The sequence below is a fragment of the Lipophrys pholis genome (genome assembly GCF_963383615.2).
Source record: "Lipophrys pholis genome assembly, chromosome: 1".
Classification (NCBI taxonomy): domain Eukaryota; kingdom Metazoa; phylum Chordata; class Actinopteri; order Blenniiformes; family Blenniidae; genus Lipophrys; species Lipophrys pholis.
This window is the reverse complement of record NC_137635.1, coordinates 45771461-45797698: the sequence shown is the minus strand read 5'-3', so window position 1 is coordinate 45797698 and position 26238 is coordinate 45771461. Positions and strand designations below refer to the sequence as shown.

Sequence of the window (26238 nt, the reverse complement as noted above, 5' to 3'; positions counted from 1 at the left end):
CAACAGAATCTATACAAAACATCATAAAACGATTTGAGGTCGGATGAAGTGGAACGTTACTCAGTTTGGTTGTTTCTCAGGTATTTGAATATGGAGTGTACATTACAATAGTGTCGGAGTGGAGTAATATGTGTGAAGTACGCAAGTGTAACATTTGTTGGAGTGTTTTAGTGTAAACTGACCATTTGTGGTTTTGTCTACTAAACTGCCGTTTGGGTTCTTCTGCATATTTCACTATAACGCGCGTCCGTCGTTAAAGACTCCAGGATTGACCGGATTGACCCGTCCGCCAGAACATTTCAAACCAATGTTTGAAAAGTTAGGACGTGCACATTTTACAGTAGAAAACACTCTGACTGCATGAGTGCTTCCACTTCCTGCCAGCCAGTGAGAAAAAAAAAGAAAAAAGAAAAGGAAGTTAGGAAAAAAAAAAAAATAATCACAAGAAAACAGAAAGACTGAAAACTTGTTTATTATCAGTCTTTTTCAAACATGTTGCTTTGCAAATTTTTGTCATTATTTGAGGTTTATTTCACACTAAAATAACCTTCCAGCTTTTATTTCCTGTAATCCACTGAAAATAGGATTAATCATAGGAGAAAGGAGTCACATATTAATATATATTAATGTATTAAAATCATTTCCTAGACCCTCGAAAGAGTCCTGGTGCGAAACTGATTCAGACCAAACCCCCCCCCCCCCCCTCTCGATTTCTCCATGTGATGTTTTGTGTTATTCCATTTAGATTTCAGCTTTAACCGATAGAATGTTTTATTAAGTGCGTTTACACATGATCCAAACTTTTTCTCAACTCGGAGACGAAAAAAAAGTTTGAAAGTCTTAACAAGGGTTTAGTATTGGGCCCCGTTGTCACGACAACGCTTCAGGTGAAAACACATTGTTTCTCCATTTTTGTTTCAGAAATGTTTTTTGTTTTTTTGAAATCATGAAATAAGCTGAAACAAATGTGACAACATGTCAAATCATTGAAGGATTTTTATTAAATTATCAAATAAGAATATGGGATTTGTGTGTTTCCATTAAATCTGAGGGCTTACTTATTGTGTTATTTAAAACGCAAGGAGCTTTAACTGAACGGGTTATCTAAAACACACACACACACACACACACACACACACACACACACACACACACACACACACACACACTTCAGCTCATTCTTTTAATGTCTTTATGTGTGGATTCAAAACGTGGCCATATGTTTGCACTCTCTTTACAAACAGTATGACTTCACTTTGCCACTCAACCGATCGATTAGAAAAGTGTACTCTATAAGTCTGCATTTATTTTGTGCAGCCTCCATGTTTTTGAAGCCCCCCCCCCCCCCCCCCCCCCCCCCCCCCCCCCGTTTAAAGCTCTGGAGTTTCCAGAAGCTGCGTGTCCCTGAATCCAGGACCAGGTGCAGCCGGCAGCGCAGTTCACAGAGTTGATGTTTCACTCAACAGCATATCCAATAATAGTCAAGAGGGCATACTTTCAGTTAATGAATTACACTTTTCCTCCATTTCCATGCTAATATCTTACATTACTGCAGTTATAACCTTCATTTATGTAATAAAAGTCAACAATTGTCGATCAAAGAGTTACTTTCTAATTTGAAGGGCTTTGTCTCTCCCTTTTCATTGGCCCGTCTCATAGCTGGCACGTGAGACGTGCTTTGGGTGGTCTTGTAAAAGATTGAAAAGCTGGTCTGGTGGTGGTGGTGGTGGGTGGTGGGGGGCACCCTAAATAAATGGAGAGTCGTCTGGATTCCCCTGGTACACTGACTCAGGATCTGTCATTTCACAGCATTAACAGCTCCTGTGATAAATCTTTTTTTTTTTTTTTTTAAAGCTTCAAAACCACCAGGGTTTTATTTTAAACAGAGGGAAATGTTATGCGGCTGTTTGTGTGGTGGTCATATGAATACAGTGTTTCAGCACCCTGCTCTGTTACTCGCCAAAGTCCAAAGAGCAGAAAGTGGGAGGCAATAGGAGAGAGGCTGGAGCCCGAGAGGAGGAGGAAGAGGAAGAGGAGGAGGAGGAGGAGGAGGAGGGGTGGGGGGTGCTGGGTGAGAGACCAGTCTTTGGGATTTCTCATTAATTCAGTGTGGCCCTCTCTCTTTCAGTTCTTCTCTTGAGCCCGCCCACTGACCATTATCAGCCAGGGCCTTATATATGCAGCCTGTTGCTGTTGTTTTTGAGAGTACGCACACACATACACACGCACACATACACCCGCACACACACACACACTCACACGCACACACACACACACAAAGATACACACTGAGGCAGGCTTTCTGTTGAGGAATCGGCTCAGACCCGCGGCCCCGGGCAACTCCGCACAGACAGAGAACCAGAAAACATCACCATGAGGGAGTTCAAGAGCAAAGACTTCTGGAGGGCCGTCCTGGCCGAGCTGGTGGGAATGACCCTCTTCATCTTCCTCAGCATCTCCACGGCCATCGGGAACCCCAACAACACCGACCCCGACCAGGAGGTGAAGGTGTCTCTGGCCTTCGGACTGTCCATCGCCACGCTGGCTCAGAGCTTGGGCCACATCAGCGGGGCCCACCTGAACCCCGCCGTCACCCTGGGGATGCTCGCCAGCTGCCAGATCAGCCTCTTCAAGGCCGTCATGTACATCGTGGCCCAGATGCTGGGCTCGGCGCTGGCCAGCGGCATCGTTTACGGCACGCGGCCGGAAGCCAGAGACGCGCTGGGGCTCAACGCTGTGAGTACAACTCCGCCGGGGCTGTTTGACCGTGAGCGTGAGGGGGGACGTTTCACTGGGACGTGATGCGGCGGGTCGTTTAAAAGAAGGGAGAGCGAGAGCCGCTCCGCCTCGCTCGTTCTCTGGACATTCTGTCACTGGTTATGATTAAATAGTGATGAAATGTGATCGGAGCATTCTGCTGCAGGAGTCTGCAGAAAGAAAAGGAAAAAAAAGAAAAAATTGCATGCATCAGCATCTGCTTTGTTGTAAAGTGTTTTGCGGCGGTTTTCTTGAACGTATCCCAGGGTGACCCCGGCTATCTCTGCCGGAGTGTCACACACTGGTAGGATCTGATAACCGTCCACGACTGAAAAGCTGCAAGGGCTTCCACAGTTTCAAAAAAAAAAAAAAGAACAGGCAAGCAGTTGTGGCCCTTCTTATCTCAGCTGAATTGCTTGTCAACACTTCCCGGGGCTGTGCCAGCGCTCGCCTCCGCAGGGAAGTGGCCGCCAGCGAGGGAAGCTCTGCGTCTTCACTTGACCTAACTTCTTCTTGTTGTTTTCTTGGATTCAGCTCAACGGCGTCACCCCCAGCCAAGGCGTGGGCATCGAGCTGCTGGCCACCTTCCAGCTGGTGCTGTGTGTCATTGCAGTCACTGATAAAAGGCGGCGTGATGTCACCGGCTCGGCGCCATTGGCGATTGGCTTGTCGGTCTGCCTGGGACATTTAGCAGCTGTAAGTTGCACTTTTCTTTTTTTTTTTTTTTTTTAAACCATCAGCATTATGTTTATCTCGACCTAAACAAGAGTTTTAAAGGGATTACACATCTGCAGCTGAAGATAATCTGTTGCTTTGGCTCTATAGATCAGCTACACGGGCTGCGGCATCAATCCCGCCCGCTCCTTCGGCCCCGCTTTGATCCTGAAGGATTTTACGAACCACTGGGTAAGTGATACGGAGCAGCGCTCTACACATACCTCACATTGCCCCCCCCCCCCCCCCCACCCATATCATATGTCAAGCTTAAATAATTCAATAACTCCTCCAGACCGCCTCCCCTCCCCCTGCAGTTAATCACTGATCACATTCCTCTCTTTGTGGATTGATTGATCCTCCGCAGGTTTACTGGGTCGGTCCCATGTGCGGCGGCGTGGCGGCGGCCCTCGTGTACGACTTCCTGCTCTCCCCAAAGTTTGACGACTTCCCCGAGCGCATGAAGGTGCTGGTGAGCGGCCCGGTGGGCGACTACGAGGTCAACGGCGGCAACGAGGCGGCGACTGTGGAGATGACATCGAAATAGAGCCTACCGCCTCAACGCCATTGTACATATCAATACTCTGTAAAAAAAAAAAAAAAAAACAACAACAAAAAAAAACTACTCAAGATTAAAGAAATATATGAATCTCTTATGTTTGTTTTAGGTTGTTAGCATTTCTTGTGCTGCTTTTTTTAAAGGATTATGGTCGTCGGGGGCACTTTAGTCGTTTTTCATTCTGATTCACTCCGTTTGTTTGACCAGGGACAAACTTTTTATTTTTAAAATGCTGATCAAGTGTTTGGACTGAGTGTGAAAGACTTGACAGAGCAGTGAGCTGAAATGTTTTTTTTTCCCTTCCTTATCAGTATTCTATGTTGAGCCATTTTGTTTTGTATACAAATTTCTATGTACCTCTATCACTTTATATTTCAGAAGGATAATGTACTGTGTGCACACTCTTTTTTTAAATAAAATAAAACACTTGGTGTTAAATCAAGTTGCTTTGTACTTTGTGTTTTTATGATTACAGTTTACACGTTGATGTTTGGAATGTCACCTATTGTGACTTAAAAAAAAAAAAAAAAAAGTCTATATTTTGGATCTCATAAATTATCAACTTTTATTGAACAACTCAAAGTTTGGAATTTAGGACATTGATGAAATATTGAACATCACAAACACATTAATAAGAAGCATGGGGGGGTTAAATGGAAGAACTAAATTTTTTTTAAATAGCGGTTTTGCCAACCTACAATGGCGGAAGTAGGAGAAGAAAGGTATTTGATTGTAGATTTACCGTATTTTCCAGACTATAGGCCGCAATTTATTTCGCACACTTGCGGCTTAAACAATGATGGGGCTAATTTATGGATTTTTAGGGGTTAAAGAGCTGCATGCCGATGATACATGGGTTCAGGTGTGTCATGTAACTCCAACCTTTTTTTTTATTCTTTTTTTTTTTTTTTAGTGGTTGCGGCTTTATATCCTGGTGCACTCAATAGTCCAGAAATGACGGTTTTGTGAAAGCCATTTTTAAGACAGACTTTTGAAGAGATCACTGAACGCACCGCAGATCCTCACGCGCACCACCAACTCCACGCCAGGACTCTGGACCAGATTATTTGCCAGACACAGACCAGACTTTGCCGGAAAATCTCCCACTGACCTCCTTCAGAAAAAGATTCTGAGTGAGGCCATGAGGAAGTGGTGATCATCCCCGTGTCCACCGCTTCTATCCAGCCCTCAGTGAATTACAACTTATTCCTGTAAATATTGTTCAGCATTAATTGCACTGATGCACATAGAAAGAATTCCCCATGTTGAGCTTTCATGCCGCCGGATTCTACCTCCAGTCCATCTTACATGAGATAAGAGGAGGCAGCAGCATCACAAGTGGCGACATTAGGAAAGTTTAGAACAGGGGATGTAACGTCATTGCGCGACAACAGTGGCGCGACGAGCGCAGGAGTTGCGGTCACAGCTCAAGGCAGCTCAAGGCAGCTCAAGGCAGCTCAAGGCAGCTGCAGGTGCGCGGCCGTCCGAAGCTTTCTCAATCCGAATTGCAGCGTCCATCTCCTGCTGGATCTCCTCCTCTCCTGTTACTGAGATTAGAGCCTGAACCCGGTTAGATATTTTAATATTGCAGGCTTTGTGGAGACGGCAGAGTTCAGTGGGAAACGAGTCCAAATGGCTCTTTGAGTGTTGAAGGTTGCCGCCCCCTGGTTTAGAACATTATTCACTTATGTACAGGATTTCTAAACTTTGCATTTCACAGTGCCAACGGCTAGTGAATTTTACGAGCTGCCCCAACCTCTGAAAACGGGCCGGGCTTCCTTGTGTGTGTTTTTTTTTTTTTTTTTTTTTCTGAAAGCCACAGTCGCATAGGAAGCAACCTGTTTTTCTATTCACCGATTCTCCTGTCAGTCCACATCCTGTCACTCCCTCCGACCCTGCAGTCACCTCGGCCCTTCCCGCCACTTCCATTCACACGACCCCGCTCCCGCACGACTCCTACGCACCTGATTTCACTCCACCGTGAGTCGGACTGATGCTTCTGTCTCCAGGATTTCACAATTGAGCTCAAACGCTATCGGCAATTTCAGGGAAAATTGTTTGGAGTTCCCGACAATGTGCTGCCTGTTGTGGTGTCAGTCTCCTCTCAGCTGTTACGGGAGGCCGCTCATAAGTAGGAGTGATGCTCCAGAGCCAACCTTCTCTGTGTTTGTAGTGATTGTCATCATTAATGAGGAAAAGAAACCTCCAGTCTTCAAGATGAACTCATTCAGATAGATAGGAAGTGCAAAATGCTGTTGGTGTTTTCATTCTTTAAAATATTTAAAGAATGTATCTTTTACCAAAGCTTTTACAGTTTATTTGTTGATCATTGTGTTCAAAAATTACCCAAAATGATGAAATCAACTAATATGACATTTTTCATAAACATAACAATATTGTTATATTCTGTCATTATCTGTGATGATAACCAATATCTGACACAGAAATAATGATTTGACTTTCACTACGACTCCATTAAACAGATTGAGACTGTTTTGTTATGATAAACATGAACATCTTTGGAGAATAAAAAAAAAAAAGGTTGCAAATTTAAGAACGTCAATCGAGCCATGCAGCACGGTGGAGGCAGCATCATGTTATAGGGCTGCTTTTCTTTTGGACGGGGGGGATGCAAATGCCCAGAAAAGATATAGTACAAGAAACATTACAGTATCATCTTAATCTTTTAACATTAAGATTCTTTATTTCCTTGCTTGAATATTTGTTCATAAAGAAATTCTTTAAGTCATACCCAGAAATATATGAAGATCATAGAAGAGCCTAATTTGGCCATTTAATTGCTACTGATTAGATTTCATATCTCTTTAAGTCAAGTTTTAACAGTATACCCTTTTCCATTAAAATGCAACTGTTCTATTAATTTATACATCCACAAAGTAATACGTTGAATTAAATATGTTTTTAATAAAGTCTTTCATTCTTTCAGCTCCGCTCACCTCAGAAACTCATTATATGTTGTGGACCTGGCGAGTTTTCATATCCAGTTCTTTATACTCAGCCTGAATTGAATCATGCGGTAGCTGTACTTATATCTGATTTTATTTTTTGATATAGTCTTTTCTCTTGAGCATTTTTCTTAGTTGCTGTTTACACACCGTATCATTATTTCATGTTTCCACCGGTTTTAATCTGCTGCAGTCAAAAGGTCTTTGATGTCTGAAAGCAGCACTTAATTCCGCTGAACATCCATCATATACGTGACTTGCTTCTATTTCTGCCTGATTAAATAGTTTGTGTTCATCCTTTAATCTCCCGGATCGGTTGAGGTCCGTCTCGCCCGTCGGTCAGCAGAGTGAATCCTCCGCCTGTCATCAAAACATCTCCACTCTGGAAGTTCTTCTTTTACACTATTTATATCTGAAAGCCGTGAGGCGGACGTTCAAGAGCAGAATGGAGGATCCTCACATGACAAGGCGCCCCACACACACACACACACACACACACACACACACACACACACACACACACACACACACACACACACACACACACACACACACACACACACACACACACACACACACACACACACACACACAGCAGGGGGCTGCAGTGGTTAACACTCCAGCCTCACAGCAAGAAGGTCCCTGGTTCGACTCTATTCTTTCTTCATGTCTTTGTAATGTGACGGACTGGTAATCTGTCCGGAGGGATTCAGCTGCAGTCCCTGATGACCCGAAAAGGAATAAAAAAAAACCTGGATTGGAGATGGACGATCCAACTGCAGTCTGGTTTTAAAATGCTGCTCTCCAATCAGATGAGCCAAGACATTTTTCTGAATTGAGGGAACTGAGAAAAATCTAAATAGCTTCGACTGTTTTGAAAAAAGTTGAATCAACGTTTCTTTTGAGGGTTACCGGGATAACTTTTTTTTTTTTTAAACTTAGGCCTTTTTTTAACTTACGCATTGCTTTTGAGGGAAAGTTTTCAGAAATGTTTCGCATATACATGACAACGTTTTGAAAACAATGTCCGTTTACACAGAATCTGCAACGATGTTAAAGCATTTTCAAAAATCTGCATTTTTATCCTGTTTCTTTGGAGACGGAGACGGGAGTGTTTTCATAAAGTTCCTTGGAGATGGATCGGAGCATTTTCAAAAAGTTGCTGTTTCCCCCATTTCCATTGTAGACTGAGTTGAAGCATTTTCAGAGCGTTCCACCTTGGGCGCTGTTTTCAAAAAGTTGCATTTCCAGTGGCTCCGAGCACCGTTGTCATGGTAATGGACACCAAAAACGCAACAAAAGTTTTGGTTTTTTCAGCTGAAATCATTGCGGTGTAAATGGAGCCTGAATCTTATCCGCCTGGTTTCATGAAGATTAATATTTTCATTTAACGTGCACATAGCTGCTCGTTCCATTCTGATGTGGTTACATAAGTTCATGCGAGGAAAACGACTAAAATGTGGATGTTTTACAAAGAAACAAATTCATTAATGAATAAGAAAGAGAAGATGGTGCAATAAAACAGCTGCTATAAACTGTCAACATACAGACTGAAGCAGACAGCTCTTAAAAAAGTTTCCATCTCACAAAATTGACTTTCAGTTTTTATGCTCTTAAACTCCCCACAAGACAACCTCAACGTCCTGAGGTGCAGTTCGTGAAGTGGAAGTACGGTCTGAGATATGTGTGTGCCAAAAGATTAAAAAGTGATCTGAAACAAATGATATATGAGCGGCGGTCTGACAGCTGGCAGACTCTTACTGGCCTCTGTCCCTCCTATCAGCTACACTTTTCTTTCACATTTCTCATTATCTTCCACTCGTTACATCCTGTTGGCATGAAATATATCCTTCTATTTATGTTACAATCTCTATCCTGGGGATAGAATCTAAATCTTTTAACTGTATTATTTCAATATCAACCAATCTCACATTTTAAAAAGTGTTCAATTTGCTTCTTTTTTTTTTAAGTAATACATTTTTTTTTACAATGAGACACTTGATTGAGTCAGTGAGCCATGTAGACGGGCTTCAATAAAGCAAAAGATGAAGAAACAGCTTGTGGGTAGATAAGCAGGAACAATAACAGCACAGACAAAAACCTTTTCACTTTAAAACTTCCAAAGTTAATTCAAGGTTATCAGCAGAATGTGAAAAAACAACTATAATCGTAAAGACATAGCCCATTTAGGATTGTAATACCAATTTGTACCACAACATGGTGTCGTAAGTCATTCTACATCTAATCCACTGGCATCAAATATACAGCCAGTGGCCCAAACCCAGCACACCAGTGGATAACCAACGTAAAGATTACATAAATTATCTTAAAAAAAAAAAAAAAAAGACAAATTATCAATATTTTTTGCATTTTTTTTTTTTTTGTTGAATTTTAAGTAAAAGTTCTACATTTTTCTGTTGTGTATAAAATAGTGCCGTCAATCGATTAAAGAAAATTAAGAACAAAGTGTATATAATATACTGTAATATTCAGACACACACGCACAGTATACAGGAGAGCCAGGGAAAGAGAGAAAGAGGAGAAATTAATATTTTACCTGCAAGTCTTTCCTCCAGTTTTAGCAGTTTGGTGGCTCCTGGTCAGCCAACATGGCAACCTGCTGTTTTGCTGCAGAATTACTTCTGTGGTCGATAAATTCAGCTTTACAAAGTAAAGCTAATGACTTTCCCTTTTTCAATTAGTTGTCAGGTAACTTTTTAAAGTGAAACTTTCTGCCTTAATATTATTCCACTGGATATTGTGCTGCTCTGTTGTCACGGTGCTGCACCCAGAGACGCTGCAGCTGCTGCTGCTCCGGTAAGGGAGTTAAAAAAAACAAAAAAATAAGCCCGGAAGTAAACAAAACTACGTTACTTACGTAAAAGAAAATTTTAACGAATGAAACGTTTTAAATCAATTAATGAAATTAACGCGCTATTTTTGACAGCACTAGTCTAAATGTATTAAAAAAAATAAATAAATAAAAAAAAAAAAAGAATTTACTCACAGTAACTTGTCCCAAAACAAAAGGAAAACATTTGCAGATTTTTGTTTTTATATGATTTACAGATTATTATTATTATTGGTCCGGCCCACTTGAGGCTCCTAACTTGAAGTTTTTACACGCCTGATGTCATTCTGGAAAAAAAAGAAGCAACAACACGACAAATCATCGGTGGTTATGAAAGTACAAAAATTATTAAAAATACAAACTGCACAATATGTGAATCTCAGTCAATTTTAAACTAAGTATGTGTCGATTAAAGTTTCAAGAAGCAATGTAAATGTGAAGCTTTTGGTAACCTCTTATTAAAATGCACGAACCCTAAGATTTAGTTCTGTTTACACGGCAACATTTCAAGTGAAAATGTATCTGGGTTTTTTTTACAGGAACTTTGACGTTTACAAAATGTTTTTTTTAAAACGTGCATTTACATGAAAATGGCAAAACCCATGAAAACCATGAAGTGAGCTCGTCAAGTGAGTTGGCACTGTTGGTTGTTTTCGTAACGAAACCACACACACGCGCACAGAAAACAATACGCTATAAACAAAACAAAAACGCATGGATGTGGAGGGATATGGACAGATTTTTCATCCTAACATCTAAAAGATGTGGAGAAGCATCGCGACCTTTTCAACCTTTCAGACACTCAGAAAGGGAGGCTGGTTTCCTTTTAGTGGATTCAAAGGGTCCTGTTTCCTCAACAGTGACAAACTGGCTGATGTTATTTTCAAGCCCCCCGTGGCACTGAAAGACAGGAAAACCATTTGTGGTGACCTTAGTGTAAGGTCAGTCCTCCGGACAGGCACAATTAGTGAAAATGGGTCTCAACTGAACACAATACCTAAAATCATGAGTATAACCATCAAAAGAGTTCGGGTTGGCAAGGGCTCTATAGTTTCTCTTCTCTGCCTTGAATGGAAAACACTTCCTTCAACATATAAAGCTCCTAACAACCATGCTCTCTCATATCATAACAAGAGGACAAACCTCCGATTCTTTTCATTCTGGTAGATTATTATAGGGAGGCCATTGTTATAATACACTGATTGTGTATTATTGTTGTCCCAAGTGCCTTTGTCCAGCCCCAAAGTACTAAGTCCGAGGAGAATATGAAGTGGGAGTCGTTTTAGAAAAGTGGTGTTTTGAGTCAGAGCTCTTTCAACGGACAGTCAAAACGAAGCGAAAGTTTTTAGTTTTCACTTGAAAGCGTAAATAAATCAAAGTGACACAATGGCAATGTGTTTTACTCACACTGTGGTGGATGTGAATAATAATAATATAATAATCTAAAAAATGTGGGCCTACTCAATAGCGACTTGTATTCAGGAGTACCAAAGCAGATTCCATGGTTTAAATTGAACTTAAGAAACAGGATAATTAGGTACTTGAAAGAAAAACCACTCAAAATTCTACTAAATTACTTAAATGTATTTTTAATTTGTCGTCCCCCCCCCCCCCCCCCCCCCCCCCCCCCTCCCCCTTTATAGCTCATGCCCTGTTTCCAGCTAACTCAGAAGCACAATAACAAAAAAATCCCCCTCGTCAGCATCACCTGAGTTTCAAGGAAGTCTTTTCTCTTCTGTAACTGGAAGTTCTGGCAGTGGATTTGGATTCCCGCCCCCGGCAGTTAGACTGTCGGTAGCTGACAGGCACCTCGCTCGGGAGAGTCCACCAAAAGTTTCCTCTATTTCCCCAATAATTAATTTACCAGATGGTTTCTCCATCTTCGCATGATACAATGGATTTAGGAGGAATGAGCAATAAATCAACATTGGTATTGTAGAATGCCGACATGCAGCCAGAAAGGTGAGGGAGATATTCCTTTCGTATGGTGAGCAACACAGGACTGGGTGAGAATCCTGCTCCATCCCTCTGGCCTGCTGTTTAAGCAGATTATTGTGATAGAGATTAGATCAGAAGTAGATTAGGAGTTTATTATAGGGTTTGAATCATCGTCCTACTTTCTCATGAGACGTGATGTTATTAAGTTGAAAGCTAGACTTTGTAAACACATATTACTGGTAATGAGATCCAAACACAACAAGTATAATCCTTACATGAGCTCGAGAGAAGTCCTGTTAATCTTTATAATTCGTCTGCGACTGTCGTACCTGTTGTTCTTGAGGTTTTAAAGTGAATAGATTATTAAAAATTACTCTGTATTATTTACATCAATTCACTTACAATAAATTCGGCTCTATAATTTTGTGCCGGAAAAATGTGACGTTTCACCCTCCACTGGCTTTTTTTATTAAAGTTTCCAATCAGAAAGTTCAGAGATAATCTTCCAGAAAACACTTAATTTGGAACAATCCCAGAATATATGGTGGCGGTGAGCCACAGTCTCCAGAAATGTAAAGGTTAAAAAAATGTCCCAGGAGTTTTCCTGCTACTGTGCTCACAGCTGGTCCTCACAGTGTGTGTGTACACATACTTACACACTCACACACCCACACACACACACACACACACACACACACACACACACACACACACACACACACACACACACACACACACACACACACACACACACACATTATATAAGTGTTTTAGATCTTGATGATAAAATTGTACATTGTGATTATGTAGAGTTTTCCACTCAGAGTCCAGAGAGGTTAAAGTCCTTCATGTTTCATGGCGCCTTCCGTTTGTAAGAAATGCTTCTGAATGCAGTCGAAAATGGAAAACCTGCTGGAAAGTGCGAGTTAAAGTTAATGAAGGTTTCTTTTGTTGTTGTTTTAAAAAAAAGACAAAAACAGACTCGCTGTTTGCAACGATAAAGCTTTAAAGGATATCTTCCACAGAGTCAGAGCGTCTATGAAAGAATTGCACCTTGGGAGCCGTTTTCAAAAGTTCTGTTTTCAGTGGCTCCGAGCACCGTTGTCGTGGTAACAGAAACTCAACACACATCAAACGTTTTCCATTTTCACCTGGGAATGCAAACAGGGCCTGAGATAACGTTTCCCAGCTCATGACAGGTGATTGACGCTTTTTTTCATGGAGCATTTTAGATTCAGAGGTCCAAACCTCTCACACATCACTGTTCTCTCTGGTCAACTGTCCTTCATTATCAAACTCCTCCACTGGTAGAGCTTCAGTTACAAATCCATCCTTGGTATGCAGTCGTCATGTTTTTACTCCCTGGGTCGAGGTTTTTTATAAAGCCACAGTTTAAACGTTACAAACACGTCCTGTGGTGTTCCCACTTTGGTTCTTTGTACTTCAGGAGTTCAGGACTGATGAGTGCCAGTGAGGAGCAGCTCAGTGCTAAACTCAGCTTCTTCTTCTGTTTCCAATGAAATATCTTCATCTCCTCTCGAGACCCTTATCCTGTGTGGTCTTCTCCCTCCTCCCTCCTTGCACGCTAACCCCTCCTCGCCATAAATAGCGACACACCCACATCTTGGTTTTCACACATCAGCTGCGTTTTGAAGATTACAGAGGTGAGGACTCTGCTCTTCTGGAGGGCGGTGGCTGCTGAGTTCGTGGGCATGCTGCTCTTCATCTTTGCCGGTCTGTCTGCCATCGACGGGAGAGCCGGGGCGGCTCAGGAGCTGAAGGTGTCGCTGGCCTTCGCACTGGCCATCGCAGCGCTGGCGCAGAGCCTGGGGCACGTCAGCGGCGCCCACCTGAACCTGGCGGTCACGCTGGGCCTCATGTTCAACTGCCGGATCAGCGCAGTGAGAGGTGTCTGCTACATCCTGGCTCAGATGGTGGGAGCAGTCACAGCCAGCGTGGTCGTGAAGTCATATAAACCCGGAGAATCTCTCGGCGTCAACCAGGCAAGAGTTCTGACAGGAAACAAAGACGGTGTCACACTGAACCAATGAGGCCCACATTCTCAAATCCTTCCTGTCGTTTGCAGCTGAACGTCGAAGTGGGACCGGGCCTCGTCATCGAGTTCCTCACCACGCTCCAGCTGGTGCTGTGCGTGATCGCGGTGACCGACAAGCGACGCAGAGACGTGACGGGGTCCGCACCGCTCGCCATCGGGCTCTCGGTGGGACTCGGTCACTTCGCATCCTGATATTTCCTTTTACGCCACTATTTTGTAAATCCAGAATAAATCTGAGGTTGTTTCCTGCTCTATGAAACTCCCTGTAATGATGTAATCGTCAGATATTGTTTTTATGTATTCTACAGTAATCGGTTAGTTTAGATCAGGGGGGTCAAACATAAGGCCCGTGGGCAAAAACTGGTCAACCTGGCCAAACCACCAAACAAATCATGAAAATTTCAAAGAAAACAGATTTTTCTCAAATTTCTTAAAAGTAGTGGCCACAACACAACACTGAGACCCGAGCTGAGATATCGGTGACGCCGCCATGAAAGATAGTAAACTCGTATTAGCCTCAAAGCCACGCTGTCAGAGCGAGTTTTTTGGACATTTCTGTCAGTCCGGCCCACTCAAGATGAAATTGGCTTGTATGTGGCGCCTCAACTAAACTGTGTTTGAAATCTCTCTGAAAGCTTTAGATCAAATGTATATGTACAATAAATTTCCCTGGATAGGAGGTTTGAATTCACCAACGTGTGACCACTTTCAGATCAGTTCCGCTGGCTGTGGCATCGACCCTGCGCACTCCTTAGGACCAGCTGTGATCCAAGGCCAAATGAAGGACCACTGGGTACGATCGGACACCAACTCTGTCCTTTTAAGACACCAAGACACATCTGATCGTATCGGACTTCCTTCCAGGTGTACTGGCTGGCGCCGATGTATGGAGGCATGGCGGCGTCTCTCATCTACGATTTCCTGCTGTTTCCACAAGCTCGTAACCTCCGCTCCTGCAATAGCATCCTCCTCAGTGGGGCCGAGCCACTGGCCAAAACAGTGAATGATTGATCTGTTTTAACAACACATTAGAATCAATAAATAGTTATCTCAGTCATATGTAATAATATCTAACCGATACAAGCCACATTACCTGTGGTGTTGCACAAGGTTTAAGTACATACCCTGTTTTATTTTCAATTTTTTTGTTCCATTTTTACAAGATATTCAGCATTTGCATTACGCAGATGACACACTGTTATACTTTGTGCTCCAATCCAAAGTTTATGAGAGTTTTGATGATGTTATTCCTACATCAACAGTAAACTATGCTGTCGAAACAAAAAGATTAACAGTACGGGCAATTTGGTTATTAATTAACCTGAGAAGACCCAGAAAAGCACTCAGTTAAAAAAGACACCAATACCACAACCCCTTCTGCAAAGACAACGTCTCGGTGAAAACAGCCGAATGTGCAACTTTTCGAAAATGCTCCCAGTCCATTGCCGTGGAAACGGGGGTAAACGCAACATTTCTGAAACGCTGGTACTGTGCATGCGCACCAAAACCGTAGACAAGAGATCTTCTGCACATGCTCAGTAGCTGCACAATAACAACAGTGGCCTCCAGAGTGTCGTGACTCCCTGTCCATGATCTCCTTGCTCTTGGTAGTTTTAGAATTGAGAGTCACTCGGATTAACAATCCAATTTGGTCATCTGTCCATACAAATGTCCTCCCATTGTTAATCTTTATAGTGTCTTGATCTCTGCTGCGTGTGAATGTGGTTTCATTACAAATCCAACCAACAGCGATTAGTGGAATTCTAACTCCATCATTTTTGGTGTTTTAGTGTAAATGGATGTTTTCAAAATGTTGCCATGCAAATGCAAAATGAAAACACACAAAGGTTGTGTTTTCGTTTGAAACGTTGTCATGTAACTCTAAATACACACTCACTCACACTGAGTAGTAAAGTTCCCGCATCTTCAAACTGAGATATGTTCTCAACAGTTGACCCACAGGTTATAAATGACTGAACTAAAGCCTCGTTAGTCTCTGCAAACAAACAACCTCCAACTTTTACTTTAGTCTTGCATGTTGTGACATCATTACTCGCATGACATTCATTCTTATGAGAAAATGAAATCATAAATCTGCGTTTGAATCAAAAATATAGTTTTTTACCATTTTAGCCACTTTCCTTCTTTGATTTTACTACATAGACTTTGAATCCTGTCTTGCTCTTATTCTTTGGTTTCCTGCTTATATTTGATATATAGGTTTTTGTTGTGGTACTATACAAATAAAGTTCTTGTATTTTGATTTTTATGGATTTTGTTTTTTTAACTCGCCATGTATTGGATAACTGAGAGTGAATGTACTCTTTTCCCATTCCTTTGTGTTTTCATCCTATAAGGTCACTGTGGGGTCACCATATCCTTGTTTATGTCCTTCCATTCTGCAGAATATAATTAAACCAACATGACCTTGACTTTAATTTTTTCCTAATATACACCAAACTGTATACATTATTCTTCCCGAGTTCTTTGGCCACAGTCCCAAAGTTCTCTTTGTACTGCGGTGAAAATAACACAAGGATGCGGATCAGGTAATTGCATTAAATTCTCTGTCGGGGGGGGGGAAGAGGTGAGATGTAGCAGGAGTGGAGATTTCCTGTTTGGCCATGTCACAAGAATGTCCCTTTCTCCATATACGCTTGTGACCGTCTCACATTTTTACGGCACATAAATATGTGACACCTCGGGCTATTCATTGACTAACCATCAAATGACTTCAGACTCGACAGAAAGCAAACCCCAGCCAGGCTCACTGCGTCGCTCCTTTCTGCTCTGCCGCGAGCTGATCATTAACGAGATGTCTCAAATAATTTTACATTGTCAGGCAGTGAAGGTGAACAATTTGTTCTGAGTGTGACATAGCCAGGTACCATGGAAATATACTGAAGGGTGGCAGTGATTTGGAGGGCAGATGGAAAGTAAGGGAAAAAATAACGAAAGCTATTGTGTTGTGTTTGGTTCGATGGAAATAAAATAAAATTGAAACACTGATGTAGCATGAGAGCACCTGTCTCTCAGGTTCTGTTGCGGCTCATCAGGATGGTGTTGGAGGATTCAGAGCAGGTCAGCGAAGTTCTCTCACACCAGAACTCAAACAGTCGTTCCTTCATCGGGTCGTTAATGAGGCGCGGCCATGCAGGAATAGAAGAAGGGTCCTCCCTCGACATAAACACTCCAAACAAGCACTGAACTGTTCAGTAGTAAAAAAGAAGTCTTAGAAAACAAGCTCATACTGACACGCCAAAAGTACTTGCGTGATGACGTTCTGTGATTTTGACAGAGATTATGAGTCGCCCTGTAGATTTCATCAGTTGGCTCCCACAATCATTTCTATCCAGAAGCCGACGCCGCCTTCTTTTCAGCCTGCACTAAGATTCTTCTACATCCGCTGTGTTCGACCGGTTCAACATCCCGCCACTCGGAGGCTCAAGGGATCGACCTCACAGATTGTTCTGCGCTATAATTTGGCGACAAAAGAGCCAACGGAAATAAAACTCAGATGACATATCATGACACTCAGCCAGTGAGGCCCTGTTGTTTTCACCTGAAACTGTGTCGTGTAAACGGCGCCTACGTAGTTGAGGTGGGGCGAGAAGGTGGCCAACGCCGTCCAGTTGGTGTCTTCTCGTCTTCGGAGTGATCCTGCTGTATGGATTCCCATATTCTCTGATACTATTGATTCAGCCTTCTTTCCATTCCATTACCATTTTCGTCACCCGGTTGTTATGGACAGACCCCAAACCGAGTGGAGGAGATTAATGCTCAGGCTGTGTAATGGAAGAGCCCATTGGTAGATAAATGGAGTTCATTATAAAACGCTTTCCACCCACACCAGTGGTGACAGCGGCCATGCCGGGCACTCAGTCTGTCCATTGGGTGTAGTTTAGCGTTCAAGATCTTGCACAAGTACAGATAGGTTGTTTCTCAGTTGGAAGGTTGCAGGTTGAATCCCCTAGATAGACAAGAGTGAAGGTCATCTCTCAGATGTTCGCTGTTGTACTTGCTGCTACTTGGCCATGGAAATCCATTTCAAATCCACAGAACGGATCTGCTGACTCCTTCATACCAGGTACCAACGTACCGCTACGTATTCAGAGGTCAGTCGAAGTCAAAGCTCCTGACAGGTCACTGCTGTGACTCGCCGTCTTTGTTCACACTGGAAGTAAAAAAAAATTTAAAATTAAAAAAAAAGGTCCTAAACTGTTCCCTGAAAGCTGGACGCAGTCCAAGATGTTTTAGTAACTACAGCAGTGAGATTTCCTTCCAATCGAACTGGGATGCCGAAGCCAGGAAACCGAGTTATTACCAACATCCCTCCCCGAGCTGACCTTACGGTTGTCAACGTCCTCCTGGTATTCACCAAGCCCCGATCAGTTCAGACAGCCAAACGTGAACGCTCGCCCCACAGCCTCGAAGCTCAGTAACGATGTGTTTTTTACCGGGATTTGTTGAAACCGTCTGCAGTTGTTGGGCCATTAAAACAAACGAGGCCTTAAAGCTTGTTTTGTCAGTTTTACTGCTGATGTCTGTGCGAGAGGTTTCACCTCTGCAGTTGCTGACTCAGCAGGACACACTCTGCACCTCCACCGCTGATACTTGGCCGTCACTTTATGTTTCCTGGCATTTTAGCTGCGGTTCCTTTACGTTTTGCAATATTGTCACACACAGTTGATGGTGGGAGATGTCAAAGGGAAGTTGTATTTTAAAAACATCCGAATCGCAATGTATGTTTTGGAAAGAAACCTTGCAGGGTGGAACTCCTATTTACTTCCAATAAAACATGTTGCTTTGAATCTTGAGTATTTAGTTATAATAGTTCCATGTATGTGGATGATGGTGTGGTGTGACAATTGCAGGACAGAAATACAAATGACTCGATTTCAAATTAAAATCTTCCATTCCAATCTTCTAAAACTATGAATTTAAAAACCGCTGCTCAGTGTGAAAAGAGCCTGTTTGGCGTTAAAGAATTCAGAGTGAAATGAGAGTTTAAGACCATGTTCACACGACAACGTTTTCAAGTGAAAATGCAAAACCTTTGTTGCATTTTGGATGTCTGTTGAAACAACAATGGTGCTCAGAGTCACTGAAAACACAACTTTTTGAAAAGGCTCCATCTTTATGGCAATGAGGGAAACAGCAACTTTTTTGAAAATGCTATATCTCCATGGAAACAGAGGAAAAAGCAACTTTTTGAAAACATTCCAACTCATTTTGGCCATTTCCATGGAAATGGATATAATTTTCCAAACGTTGCCATGTAAACGCAAATCTTTTCAGATGGTCGTATGCTGATTCATTTCTTTCTTTCGGCGCAACCAGCGTGAGCACGCCATGAGCACGCTTGGCCGTCAGGGTAACGCACCTGAACGCGTCGTCTTGGGGCCGTCTGCTCCCGGAGTTCAAACCAAACCGCTTCCCGCACTTCATTTCAGAAAGTTTGCTGGATTCAACCGTGTGCACATTTGGGCGGCTCCGGGGCGACACAGACCGGCTGGTAAAGCACCGCACTGCATCCCAGCGTGCACCGCGGCCAGTTTCACATCGACAATGAATGGGAAGCGGGAAATTGACGGCTCCTGTGGACATGTGAGTTTAACGCACCAACGTATCTGTCGACTCCGGATTGTGTCGGTAATCTGTAATATTTTGCTTTAGAAATATCAGAATATTGGCACATATCCAATCGTGCATCCCGAAAGTTAAAGAAAGAAGTTAAGAAAATGTCTCTTTTTTTTTCAGGCTTTTTTCGAGACGAGAACGGTAAGTAAGTTAATTCCCTTGGATCGCGGCACTTGAACTTTTGCTGGAGTTTTGGTGAAAACATGTGAGAGTCAGACAAGTGTTGAGAGAGTTACCAAATCAATAGTGTTTAAAGGAAAATTACAAAGAAGTATATATTGGTTAGAATTGAGAATTGTGCTTCTGAATTACATGTGGGAATTACTTTTTGCGAAGTAATGGATATGATCAGCCCGCCAAAAAAAAAATCATCATTGACTTTAAACATGTTTCCATATGTAAATTAATAATAGCACATTTCATGTATTAAGTTCCCATGTTTCTAAAGCCACAGTGTGTGTAAACTCACTCACACCGCACGAATAATTAAAAAAAGAAGGCGCTCATTCACGTTATTGTTCGAAATACCGCAAGTAAAAGGCTGGACGAGGTTTCTCCCTCGAAGAGTACTCCATCTCTCTGGTGTGTGACCACACCTCTGCCCGTGTGTTCGATCATAAAACATTTGGGCACTTTGAAATTAAGAAGGAGGATGATGGATTTACGCTTCTTCTTTAATGGTGAGATCTTGCAGGGCGGTCATCTGAGCGCTCCTTCCTTTGTGTGTTTAACCTCCAGGGTCAGCGCATTGTGTTGGGCCTCTTGTTTTGGACTCGGTTCCCTTCCACACAGACAATGCTCTTTTTGTTGCCCCTCGGCCGTCTTTTTGTCCGAGCGTTCATCAAATTATTTTGGCTCCCGTCTTGTGCTCGCCCGTTTCCAGAAGCTGGCACCGGGGAGTGTTTAGGCAGAATAAATCAATGGGAAGTGAGACCAGACCCAGTTTCATTTCATTTCAATGGGATAAATATAACCTATCACCCCCAAAGATCCCTCCGCGTTACCATTACGCCACTATTTCTCACTGGAAGCATGATAACGAACAGATACAATGAAAACTGCACTACTAGTTTAATATAAAAAAAATTAAAAAAAGACTTACCTTCTAATAAATGTATGAACAATTCATATATTAGTAGTTCCCACATGTACCTGGTATGAAACCAGCCATCTTGATTCCTTCAATGAAAAATGACTGTGTAACATTTTCCAGTTAAATTAATATCCATGTAGCACAACACGTACAGGTTAATAATCCAGGAATATAGAATACAAATGAATAAGGTCTCTTGTTTTCCTTTCAGTTTAAGTTTCACAAATATTTGATTGTTTAGGATTTAAGCCTATAAGTCAAACATAAGGCCCGTGGGCCAAAAACAGGCCCGCAAGAGTCTCCAATCCGGCCAAACCGCCAAGCAAATTGTAAAAATGTCAAACAAAATAAAAATTATTATTATTTTTAAAGAAGTTTTTTAAGAGGAGTTTCTAGCAACTATGCCGTAAGCAGCATTAGCAATCCAGTGGCTAACATGTCAGCAGTCTCGAAGTATTTTCAGCCTGACGATGAAAACAGTTCAATGAGCAGTTGAAATAAAAAGTCATGTTGCGTGACAAAACACAAAGAATATGAAGAAGGCAATGGAAGAAATGTGTGTGTCCACACACACTCCAGCCTGGCTGTTCATGACACGACCGCTGTCACAGCGCAGCACTCCGTTTGTTGTATCGGCACTTTTACTTTTTTAAGGACTTTTGTTTTCAACCTGTTTAAGACACTCTGAAGTGAAATTGGGTCCTTCTGAACGGTTTCACTGAATACTCTCTGTGTTTATAGTTGATTATAGTTTATATTTCAAAGGTCAACGTTTTTCACCTTTAAGTTGGATTCATGTTTTGAATTTTAATTTCTTGTCACAGTTCAGTTGAAGTTATTTATGCCAGTTGAGGCGGATCAGAGATTCCAAATAAATAGAATTTCAGAGTGGAAATTTAAATTCTTGCATCGTTCTGAGAAGAATTTTGATTCTATGAGTGAGTTTTACATCAATTCTAACTAAGCAAAGCCTCTCCCAATGAAGCTTTTAGCTTTAAACACCTTAGTTGCTACTATAATATACTATAAGTATAATCACAATATAGCAATGGCAATGGAAGTATGGGATCTGGAAAGTGTCGGAATCAGCCAATACTCAAATCTGGAAAATCTCATCGGTGTCTGGTGCAAAAGTGTGACCAGAGGGACGTCCCTACTAAAAACAATATTATCATTTCTAGTCATAAGAGATGAATTAAAAAGTTAAAATTTTATTTGGGATAATTGTGTCTTCCAATTAAAAACATGGGACAAACATCTGATCTTATCAAGTACGGAAATATCTTATATACTGTATATTGGATTTTCATGACTTATTGATAAATTATAAAACTGTAAAGTATTAAACAAAAGTTTGACATCTCAGAAAATGTGAATACAAATAAAATCATTTAAGATCGATTTCACAAACTATTTTGACGCCCAGTTATCTTATGATTCAGAGTGTTTTTGTTTTTCGTAAGAAAAATGTCCCCCCCCGGGAATCAATAAGGTGATTCTGATTCTGTTTGCGAAACAGAAAAGTTCACTAGATCCTCTAATGTTTTCTCACGGTGCTTCTTTGTGTTGCGGTTTCATGACAGTCACATGATTTAGACTCACCTCTGACTGAGCTGCAGTTTTTTAAGTGGAACAGGATTCATGCATTTGACACTTTCCTGAAGGTCACGTGTCTTTAACCTGAACGTTAACCTTCCCCGGCTCACGTCTTATCTACCACTCGAGTGTTTCTCACTCCCTTCTCTGCTTCTCGTCGGTTCGTGGCAAACCTCCAGCGGGCGATTCGTCAAAGGAAGACATGTGTGTGTGTGTGTGTGTGTGTGTGGTGATGTATGTGAGGTCGGCAGCGTGGGCGCGCGACTACGAGAGGTGTCGTTTTTTAAAACGTCTGCAGCCAGACACTTCTGACGTCCCGCGTTTAACGGCGGCGGTGGACCCGCTCCCTCGGCTCTTACCGAGCGACGCCGCTGGCCCAGTTCTTCTTCGCAGGTTTCCACCGACATCAGCAGCCTCGGGGCTCGCAGACCAGACGAGGGGGGCGGTCGTAAACGACGGGTGAGCCGGGTCACCGCTCAGAGTGCCTCGGCGGTCACGACCTGCACGTAAACACACTCCGTGGCGAGCCGCGGTACGCACGTGAACCCCCGTAAAAGTTAAGGACGAATTCCTCACGTCAGCCCGCGATCCCTCGGAGATATATGGGCATTTATTTAAAAGTGCAGCTTGTCATCGCTCTGGGTTTGGGCAGCGACTCCCCAGAATTCAAGCTTTCAAACTTACACTGCAGAAATAAAGCTGAAAAACTAGAATTTCCTTATATTTGGGTTATTTAATGTGTTTGGAGGGGATGTGCGGCGCTGCAGTGCTGAGCTATAACATTTGTTACCATTTTCCAAACTAACCTAAGAAACACTATATCTTGATATAGTAGTTCATACTACAGGATACAGTTAAATGCTGACTCGCTACACCATCTTGTGGTACAATGTGGCTTTAGAAGACTCTAATAATAAGTATTTATTTTTCAGCCCATAAAGGACGTGTTCTTTAGTATCATTACACCATCTTGTGGTACGAAATACATCAAGTTTTTTTTTATTTCAAGCGCAATTTTTTTTTTAAACTTTAACACTAGTAATCATTTGGACTAGTGATATAATAATTATTAAAAGAAATTTCAACCGCAATAGAAAAATTGCTGCATTGTAATAAATATGAAGACTGTTATCCACTATCCTTTTTTTAAACTTAAGATTCTGGAAGCAGGATGGTTCTAAAATGGGATGAATATTGAAGAAGAGGCAGCATTAAATATGTTTACTTCTTTTGTTACTTCTCCCTAACACTTTTCAGACATGCTGAAATAGACAAAGGTGTTATATGTGTATGTACTGTATATAAATATGTATGTCTTGTGTTTGGGTATTATGTACATAGATTTATTCATTTTGTGTACATTATATGTATATTATTGAGATATTTCTTTTCTTTTCTTTTTTTGAATACATCTGTATTTTGTTTTGACATGTCTGGAACAAAAATGTCATTTTACAACATATATTGAAACGCTCACATATTAATCCTCTATAATAACTGGAAATAAAAATCTTTCATATTTGACCTCTAAACTGAAAGTTTTACACTGTTGTTACAGGTTCGTTTTTTTTAATTAAAAACTTTGTTTATATCTTTAGTGATAAGTTGTGTGATCATGGAGTTGTGTGTAATATTTTTGAGATTCCACCTTTAATGATTGACGTCAGGTTGCAACCGGCTCTAATGCGACATTGTTAAACAGGAGATCCGATCAAAGAAAGAATCCAGGGGCTGGAGCTTCAATTGTATCCTGTCAACACACGGAAATGTGCCCACACACACACACACACACACACACACACACACACACACACACACACACACACACACACACACACACACACACACACACACACACACACACTGCCCTGACCTCTGTGAGGTCCACTCATAAACAAGGAGAGCGACCTTAGCCCAGCTCGTCCCCAACCCGAGCAAGGACACGGGAAACAAACATCACCAGGTTTAAAAAATAAACAAAGCAGACACCATTTTAAGTCGAGTTTTGACCGTGAATCTACGGAGTGAGAACTACTGAATGCTTTGAAATGTTGTGTCAGGTAGACATAAAAGTGCTTCAGGGATTATCACAAGGAAAAGGTGGATTTCATATTTTATCCTGTCACACACACACTCACACTCACGCACACAGGAGCTGAGCTATCAGTGATGCTGCTGTGAAAGATAGCAAACATGAGCCTCAAAGACAAGCTGTCAGGGGGAGTTTGTAAAAACATGCAGAATGCAACAGCGATAGGACGGGTGTTTTAGACTTTTCACTGTATTTTGCACCAGAAAGTTTCATTGAAATTGACTTTGTGTTGAGATTGTCATCATTTTCTATAATAATTGTTTGGTTTTTGTGAAAATATCAACGATTACGTCATCTATATACTCTGTGTCACAACAAAGACAAACATTTAAGTTTAAACTTACAGGTTATTATGTGAAAATTTGAGCGAGCCAGCCCACTTAAGATGAAGTTGGGTTGCGTGTGGCCCCTGAACTGAAATGTGCAATGAGTCACTATTCACTATGAAACAAGAAACATAAATATTAGACCCAATAGTAAAAGCAAAATCAATATTGTGACACAGTAAATGTGCAGGAAGTATTATAATAAGAGTAACATTTCATTGATTTTATGAGGGATGGGCTGTGTAACTCTAGTGAGAAAAGTCAAATAAAATCTAACAAAACAAAGTCTAAAGTCTTGAATATCCTTCAGGGTTCTTTGGTATTTTATCAAAAAGTATTTTAAAGGTTCGTTATAATGCATTCCCAAGTTGCACCTTTAACTAGTAGAAAGTAAAACCACAGCTTTTGTGTGCAGAACATCCACAGCTGCATTTAGGGAACTTAAAAAGTGCTGCACTGCCACTCTCTGGTTGTTCAGATTCCCAAAGCTCAAAATCTGCTACAATAATATTTATCTCCTTTGTGAAAAACATGTTAGATACCACATGTTTTAACGTGTGTCCTGCACATGGACACTATGACACACACACACACACAAAGGGAAGCATTTAGATTTGTGGGTATTTAAAAGGTTTTTAAGCCTTTTGTTTATCGGTCCGGCCCACCTGAGGTCAGATTGTGTTCTGTGTGGCCTCAGATTGTGGCGTTATCTTTATTCTCCTGCGGGACCTGTTATCTCCAGCTGCAGACCTCACCGGTCCTGAGATGCTCCTTTAACCCCGTGACTGCTGTACATGACCTGAACTCTGAGTTTAATAACAACTGTTGACCGAAGGAGACCAAAATAATTTGTGTGCACATCAGCTTTACCGCCAACAAACAACAGTACAACATCAGTATGTATTTTGACTTAATATATATTTTCTAATGTGTGGATGTCCTTGTTTGGATTGATCCTGACCCCTGAGGTCTTCGTGAGGACGTTTACTAACTCGCTCCTGACACAGGACTTGAAACACTGTTATTTGTTCAGGCTTTTCTTTAAACAATGTAATTTTTACTTTGCTTATTCTCTTCTTTATGTCATTCTTCATCACATTCTTTAAATGTATTTCATATATTTATTTGTAATTTACTGTGAATTACCTTGCGTCTGAATTGTGCCAAAGAAATTAATTTGCCTTTGCCACCGATGCACCATGATGTTAACCTGGAAGAAGATATTAATGAATATATGAAATACTTTACTGTTTACATGTACAGATTTTTATAGTAAATGGATTTCACTTATATAGCGCTTCTGCTACACACAAGCAGTACCCAAAGCACTTTACGCTGTTAATCACATTCAGTCCATCCACTGGGAGGAGTGTGGGTTTCAGTGTCTTGCTCAAAGACACTTCGACAGATGGGGGGGGGGGTTAAAAATAGATAGAGAGAGAGAATCATATCAAATCTAATATATATATAAAATCTTTTTTTGATGTAAAAAATTTAACAGCATGAAATAAATTAACTGAAACATATGCAGACTAAGTCGTAACTCGAATTTTGAATATTTAACTTAATTATATTTGTAAAGGGGAAAAAAACACATTTTAAACAACGTCGGAGTTTCTTGCAGCGGGGATGTATTTCTTTGACGGACCA

At 41.6% G+C, this 26238-nt stretch overlaps 2 protein-coding genes across 2 annotated transcripts; both read left to right on the top strand.

Moving 5' to 3' along the window:
* The first annotated feature begins 2081 nt into the window (after positions 1-2081).
* LOC308107187 (aquaporin FA-CHIP-like) lies at positions 2082-4133 on the top strand. Its single transcript, XM_080459362.1, has 4 exons — positions 2082-2736; positions 3292-3453; positions 3583-3663; positions 3839-4133. Exons 1-4 carry the CDS (start codon positions 2374-2376, stop codon positions 4016-4018), a joined length of 786 nt encoding a protein of 261 aa, XP_080315488.1. The 5' UTR covers positions 2082-2373; the 3' UTR covers positions 4019-4133.
* Positions 4134-11795: 7662 nt separating this feature from the next.
* On the top strand, positions 11796-14852 carry LOC308113592 (aquaporin-1-like; the record flags this gene model as incomplete). Its single annotated transcript, XM_080469986.1, has 5 exons — positions 11796-11809; positions 13428-13788; positions 13872-14030; positions 14554-14634; positions 14706-14852. 5 exons carry the CDS (start codon positions 11796-11798, stop codon positions 14850-14852), a joined length of 762 nt encoding a protein of 253 aa, XP_080326112.1.
* Positions 14853-26238: the final 11386 nt, after the last annotated feature.